At 40.2% G+C, this 7357-nt stretch overlaps 1 protein-coding gene across 1 annotated transcript; it reads left to right on the top strand.

The window, feature by feature from the left end:
• The first annotated feature begins 293 nt into the window (after positions 1-293).
• On the top strand, positions 294-6947 carry KRT25 (keratin 25). The gene is made up of 8 exons (XM_025859273.2): positions 294-722; positions 1245-1327; positions 1747-1903; positions 4047-4208; positions 4306-4431; positions 4800-5017; positions 5839-5906; positions 6721-6947. The coding sequence occupies exons 1-8, from the start codon at positions 294-296 to the stop codon at positions 6828-6830; spliced, it is 1353 nt and encodes a 450-aa protein (XP_025715058.1). The 3' UTR covers positions 6831-6947.
• Positions 6948-7357: the final 410 nt, after the last annotated feature.

The following is a 7357-nucleotide window of genomic DNA, read 5'->3' as shown; positions in this document are numbered from 1 at the left end:
ATGACTCACTCGCATAAAAAGGCAATAAGGAAACTGACGTGGCTCCACCCAGACCCATTTCTCAGATAACCACCAACCTGAGGGCAACTGCCCTCCTACAGAAAGGAGCCCAGCTAAGTTAGTTACTAATTAGGAAAAATCATCCAATTATGCTAACTTGCTGAGGCTGGCAAGCCATGTTTTACTCTATGTAGGCAGAATTTCATCCAGAACACACTTGAGAATTGTCTATAAAAAGGCACTCCACTCTGGCTCTCTCCAAGACAGCTGTGAAACGCATCGGCCCTGATACCATGTCTCTTCGACTCTCCAGTGGATCCAGGAGGGCCTGTCCCCGTCCTACTGCAGGATCGCTCAGGCTCTCTGGCGGGGGATCTGGCTTTGGAGCGGGCAATGTCTGCAGCCTGCCTGGAATTGGAAGTGGTTTCTCGTGCACCTTCGGGGGCAGTTCATCAGGGGGAAATGCAGGGGGAGGCAATCTCTGTGCTGGCTTTACACTGAATGAGGGGGGCCTCCTGTCAGGCAATGAGAAGGTGACCATGCAGAACCTCAATGATCGCCTGGCCTCCTACCTGGAGAATGTGCGTGCTCTGGAGGAGGCCAATGCCGACCTGGAGCAGAAGATCAAGGGCTGGTACGAGAAATTTGGGCCTGGTTCTTGCCGCGGTCTTGATCACGACTATAGTAGATATTTCCCGATAATTGAGGATCTGAAAAATCAGGTAAGAAATACACTTCACGATCATTTTTACATAGTTTTATTTCTAAATGTTCTTTTCCTTTCTTCGCTGAATACTAAAAACATGGATCATCCCTATGTGTAATTTCTTTTTTTTTTTAAGATTTTTATTTATTTATTTATTTATTTGCGAGAAAGGAGTGATAAAGCACTAGCAGGGTAAGGGGCAGAGGGAGAGGGAGAAGCAGACTCCCCCAGTGAGCAGGGAGCCCTACTCAGGGCTCAATCCCAGGACCCCAGGATCACACCCTGAGATGAAGGCAGACGCTTAACCGACTGAGCCACCCAGGAGTCCCCCTATATTTAATTTCTTAAAGGGAATTTCAATGTAGAATTGGAAATAAGCATTAAGTAGATTCAGTTTGTGAACCTCATGATAAAAATGTCACTATCTAGTAACTATATTAATTTTTATTATTCCCACTCCCTAACCTTAAAAAAAAAAAACTTATTTTTTATTGGTTGTGCTAAATTGCCCTTTAAAAGTCAAACTCCCCATTTCCAGATCATTGCTTCCACCACCAGCAATGCTCATGCTATTCTGCAGATCGATAATGCCAGGCTGACAGCGGATGATTTCAGACTCAAGTAAGTCGACTCAGAGAGTGAAAAAGATACATGGGAATTAACACAAAGCATTAAATTGAATTTATTTTTTGAGCCCTCCATTAACTATTACCAACTCTTATTCCAACACTGGTAAAACACTTGGATTTAAAACAGAATGTAAAATAAACTAAACAGAATGTTACTACTTTTTTATATTTTGGCTGTGAAACATAAAGTATGAACTGCTATAAAAGCAGGGTCCAATCCCCTAGTTCATTTTCTGTGACAGAAATGCCTCAAATTAAAGAAAATAATTATTCTTATGCAGTATACTTTTAAAATGTTTCTTGTGGCCAAATCTGCCACTTCAAAATTCCAGAATTCTAGCCCTTGATCATTGATAAGTGACTATTTTTCCCACCATATGACATACTGGAAAATTACGAATGTTCCTTAAGGTATGAAAATGAGCTGGCTCTTCACCAGAGTGTGGAGAGCGATGTCAATGGGCTACGCAGAGTTCTGGATGAAATCACCTTGTGCAGAACAGACCTGGAGATTCAGTATGAAACCCTCAGTGAGGAGATGACTTACCTAAAAAAGAACCATAAGGAGGTAAGAACTGCCTATGTGCATTTTGCTCTCCCTCTGCAGACACCATCCATCTGGCGGAAGATAATGCATTTGACTTCTTAAATGAGAAATTGGTACTAAAGACCCACTGTCAGATAGGCAATGAGGCATGAGTTGTCTTGAGAAATAGCAAAGTATTTGTACAAATCCACCCTTGCTCTCTCATCAAGTTTCCCATGGGAAAAAAAAAAAAGAATCCTGTTTTCCAGATCAATCAGGTTTATAAGAGTAGTGTTTGGCTAGGTAATTATAGCTAAGTTAAAATGGGACAGTTAAGAGATTACATCTAATTACATAAAATAAATATACAGTAAGGACATCCTAAGAAAACTAGATCTAAATTCCTATATAATAGTGGCAGATTCAAAACACTTAAACATTTACCTTGTACATACATTACATATATACATTTAATATTAATGCATATTCTTAATAGGTGTGTCTATAAAAAGGGAGACTGAAAATAAATTGTTACATCAAAATCTTTTCTTCCAAATAAAGAGTATACTTCAAAGCGGTCAATTGGAAGCTGGGTTCAAAATCGGATCCTACAGCCACTATTCCAGACACATCTTTGGGACTGTTTTTAGAACCACTGTTTTCTGAAAAAAAAAAAAAAAACTTTATTCTTTGAAAAATGAACTTGATATTTTTAAACAACCAAAAGTCTTCTACAGTCAAGCCAAATACTTAAAGCAGGAAATCAGGCTAAAAATGCTATTTGATTAGTCATGAGCCTGTCTTATAAAAATAACTACTTGAAGAACAACATTTCTATGATTCAAGCATGGGTATTGCCCAGGGTAGTTAATAAATTTTTGATAAATTGCATACCACTGATTTTTTTTAAAGCTTCACTTACAGGCAAACCCACGTGCATCTCTTTTATCTTTTTCTGCTTGAACTGGGGAAGTTTTCACTAAGTCCTCTGACGTAAAAACCACATCTGACGATAGAGAAGATCTGGGGCTACCAGGGAGGAAAGAATGCTAGAATCACTCGAGGGACTTGGGGCAGGAAGGAAAGAAAACCTCATTATTGATCATCACAAGGACCAATCTAAACCCAGGACATGGGTGGGGAGGAGAGTTTCTGCAGTAGAGACAGAAGCCAACCCATATGATTTCAGTGCACACAGTCTTAGCAGTGATGTCTGCCAATGACAGTCTGAGAGAAGAAACTCATTCCAACCCAACAGTACATACTGCATATGGAATCATGTGTGGACTTTGACTGCAAAACTGATTCCAACTTCTACGATGATGACAATGATCAGAATAACTAGCATTTATTTAGTATTTATACAGCAGGTATATTGTTGGTCATTTTACTAATAGTTCTTTCACCCCCTTTCAACAACCCAGAGGAAGGATTTTTATCCTCAACTTTCAGATAACAATACTGAGATTTAAAGAAGTTAAGCAACTTTCTCAAGTTCACCCAGCCACTACAAGGCAGAACCAGAATTCACATAGAGATGTGTCTAACACCAAATGTCCCTATGTGAGCTTAATAGCTTCTTAAACAGCTAGAATTCTTTAGAGGATGATATTCTTCCTTTATTAATTATAAGTAAACAAATATATTTATAAGTATAAATAAATATATACACATAAATATTTATTTATAATTATTTCAATTGTTCAGAAATACTCAGACTCAGCCCCTTGCCCCTGTTCATGCTGTGTTCAGGATCTGGCTGAGTCAAGAACACATCAAAGCTGTTTGCTAAGTGGATTGAAGACCAGTCCACCAAGGTGGAGACATTTCAGCTGTAAATGAATAGAATAAGAGATGGTGGATAATTCATTTTCAGTATCTTGAGGGTTTTCATTCGGAAAAGGAATTAAGACTTTCTGTGCAACAGAACTAAAACCAATGAATTGGAGTCATAAACGCAGGGCCTTGGTTCAGCAGATGGGAGAACTCTGGAGCAATTGAAGAACTCTCTCATTATGAAGCAGGCTACTTCGTGAGATGGGAAAGAAATATAAAAAGGAGAGGAGGGTCATGGCACAGCCTGGGAGGTGAAACCAGACGAACTCTAAGAAGCCTTCCAAAGCTAAGCCTCTAGACTTTCTATGAGATCCTTGCATACCTGACCTGTACACTTTTCTGCCTCTAGGAAATGCAGGTCCTGCAATGCGCGGCCGGAGGGAACGTGAACGTGGAGATGAATGCGGCACCCGGGGTGGACCTCACCGTTCTGCTGAACAACATGAGGGCTGAGTATGAGGCCCTGGCCGAGCAGAACCGCAGGGACGCAGAGGCCTGGTTCAACGAGAAGGTGAGTCCTGTCCAAAAAAAAAAAAAAAAAAAAATTCCTCCGTATCTTAGTGAGGGTCACAAAACTAAGATTTGCTCCCTCACTCCTACCTTTTCAGAGCGCTTCGCTGCAACAGCAGATCTCTGAGGACGTTGGGGCCACAACCTCAGCCCGGAATGAACTGACCGAAATGAAGCGCAATCTCCAAACATTGGAAATTGAACTTCAATCTCTCTTAGCCACGGTATGAAAAGGACAATTTCTTACCATCTCCCAGAGTATCGTTTTAAATATGCACCAGTTGTTTTTAAAGCCCTTAACTAACCATGGTGAGAATATATCCACATGTATATTTATGCAATGAACCTAGAACAGAAGAACAGGATTTTACATAGAACAGCTAAAACAGTAACGCATTAATGTCTCTAGCTTATTCCACCAAAAAGAGATGTGCTCCTTTTTAAGAATTCCATGGAGTCTTCTTCACTACATGTCCATGTGAAATCGAACTCAGTTGGAGATGAAATTAACAAGAGAAGGAAGTCATCTATCAGAGCAAACATCTGCATATCTCGGGTTCTGCATCTCAGGTTCGTTCTTGTTTCCTGACAGAAACACTCCCTGGAGTGCTCCCTGAGCGAGACTGAAGGCAACTACTGTGCACAGCTCGCCCAGATCCAGGCTCAGATCGGGGCCCTGGAGGAGCAGCTGCACCAGGTCAGAACCGAGACGGAGGGCCAGAAGCTGGAGTACGAGCAGCTGCTCGACATCAAGGTCCACCTGGAGAAGGAAATCGAGACCTACTGCCGCCTGATTGATGGAGAGGATGGGTAGGTGAAATAATTTACGGGGAAGATGTCCTGTAGTGAAGTCCACTTGACACTTAGATCACTAGAAAGTGAACGTAAACTGACATGACTGCATTTGTTATCATGAATGCTAAACATTAAACATAATACATGACCGCCAAGGTAAAATTAACATCTCACAAACCCCCAAATGGGACAAGCCCTGTATTAAAGGTGTGACAATTAAAAATATCGCCTCTTGATGCTAATGCTAAAGCAGAATAGTTCCAGCTGTGTAACCCACTGCAACTGTTCTCACCAAACAGTTAAAGAAAATGCAAGAGTGAATCTAGAATTGAAAAGGTTCTCTCTGGGGGCACCTGGGTGGCTCAATTGGCTGGGCATCCAGCTACTGATTTCAGCTCAGGTCATGATCTCGGGGTCATGGGATCAAGCCCCATATCGGGCTCTGTGCTGAGTGTGGAGCCTGCTTGAGATTCTCTCCCTCTGCCCCTCCCCCCCACCCACTCGCACTCTCTCTCTAAAATAAATAAATACAATCTTTTTTTATACTTTTTTTTTAAGATTTTATTTATTTATTTGAGAGGGAGAGAATGAGAGATAGAGAGCACGAGAGGGAAGAGGGTCAGAGGGAGAAGCAGACTCCCTGCCGAGCAGGGAGTCCGATGCGGGACTCGATCCCGGGACTCCAGGATCATGACCTGAGCTGAAGGCAGTCGCTTAACCAACTGAGCCACCCAGGCGCCCTAAATACAATCTTTTTTTAAAAAAAAAAAGAAAAAAAGAAGGAGTTCTCTCTAAATCACTCTCTTTTGTGAGTTTCCAACAATTTGTGTTCACAGGGCTTGCAAGTCTGGAGTTTACAAGTCTAGAGATTATGGATCTGGAAACGTGGGAAATCAAGTCAAAGGTAACTAAAATGAAATTCTGTTTGTATGCTGTACTATTTCATTTGCAATGTCCAGCTTGGTTGTTTTTATATTCCTAGGGCTTAGTAAGAATAGATAATGATAAAGATTTATAGTACACACATCAGCATGTGATAGATGTCTAACTTTAGTGATATGCACTAATTTTAAACAAAGTAATACGTCACCAGGCTTTTAGCTAACCAAGAAATCAAAATTCACCAAAAAATCATCTACTTGTGCTTACTGCATAGTCCATCCTATTAAAAATCCTACTATTCCTTTAATTTATACAATTTCTTATTCATCTTTTTTTTTCAATTTATCATTGTGGTAAAATACACAGAACATAAACTTTACTGTCTTAGCCATTTTCAGGTTAAGTACATTCATATTGTGGTGCAACCAGCAACACCATCCATCTCTAGAACTCTTTTCGTCTTGCTCTGTAACTAGTAAACAAGAGCTCCCCCTTCCCTCCTCCTCCCAGCCCCTGGCAACCACCACTCTACTTTCTCTCTCTACTCATTTGACTAATTCAGGTCCTTCCTATAAGTGGAATCATACAATATTTGTCTTTTTGTTGGTAACTTACTTCACTGAGCATCATGTCTTCAAGATTCATCCATGTTATGGCATCTATCAGAATATCCTTTCTTTTGGAGGCTGAATAATATTCCACTGAATGTATATACCATAGTTTGTTTATCTGCCATCCTTTGGTGGACACTTGGGTTGCTTCCACATTTTAGCTAGCGGGATCTTATTCATCTTTTTTCAACTTTCTAAAATCTCCTTTTAAATTTTAATTTTTAGATCTGGCCAAAGCCATAGTGGTTAAGAAAGTTCTTGAGGAGGTAGACCAACGAAGCAAAATACTCACCACCAGGCTCCACTCCCTGGAAGAGAAATCTCAAAACAATTAATTTAAGACAAAGGAGGGAGCATATGCCAGATACTCTCTAAGAAAAGAGAGCATTACGTCTGGAAAAATGAGCAAGCCTAAGAAAAAATGCCTGTCCTATTTTCTTTCTGTTACTGAAATATAAGCACTGTGTGGGCAATCAATACTGGTATCTCCCCATTCATCTGGAAGAATGTCACATACCAATTTGATGAGTCATTTGATTGCTCTACAGAAAATGTCAGTTCTTTGTATTCAATAAACCTTCTTCCTTTAGCAAGTTACCACTGGTGGTATTGTCTTATCTTTAAAATGCTCGTGTCTGTGGTACAGATGTATGAACATCTAATAGCTTTTAATTTACATGAAAATTTTTACAAAAAATTGACAGGCTTCCCCCTAGATTTTCATGAGGATTTCCCAATAATTCAAAATAAGATAAACTCAGAAGGAATAAAAATACTTCCACTTAAATCTCCAATCTGCCATGCTGTGATATAATAACAAGCCTCTTCTCTTTCATAACAGCTATGATGTAAGCAATTCAGG

This window comes from Callorhinus ursinus, unplaced genomic scaffold, assembly GCF_003265705.2.
Source record: "Callorhinus ursinus isolate GAN/ISIS: 27379988/994484 unplaced genomic scaffold, GSC_fseal_2.0 scaffold52, whole genome shotgun sequence".
NCBI lineage: Eukaryota > Metazoa > Chordata > Mammalia > Carnivora > Otariidae > Callorhinus > Callorhinus ursinus.
Note: the sequence above shows the minus strand (reverse complement) of the source record. Positions and strands in the feature narration are given on the sequence as shown.

What these genes read in the sequence shown, in the direction of transcription:
- KRT25 (XM_025859273.2), top strand. Translation starts at nt 294, where the DNA reads ATGTCTCTTCGACTCTCCAGTGGATCCAGGAGGGCCTGTCCCCGTCCT. An exon ending in GCGGATGATTTCAGACTCAA is followed by an intron (nt 1,328 to 1,746) that starts GTAAGTCGACTC and finishes ATGTTCCTTAAG; the next exon opens with GTATGAAAATGAGCTGGCTC. An exon ending in TTCAATCTCTCTTAGCCACG is followed by an intron (nt 4,432 to 4,799) that starts GTATGAAAAGGA and finishes GTTTCCTGACAG; the next exon opens with AAACACTCCCTGGAGTGCTC.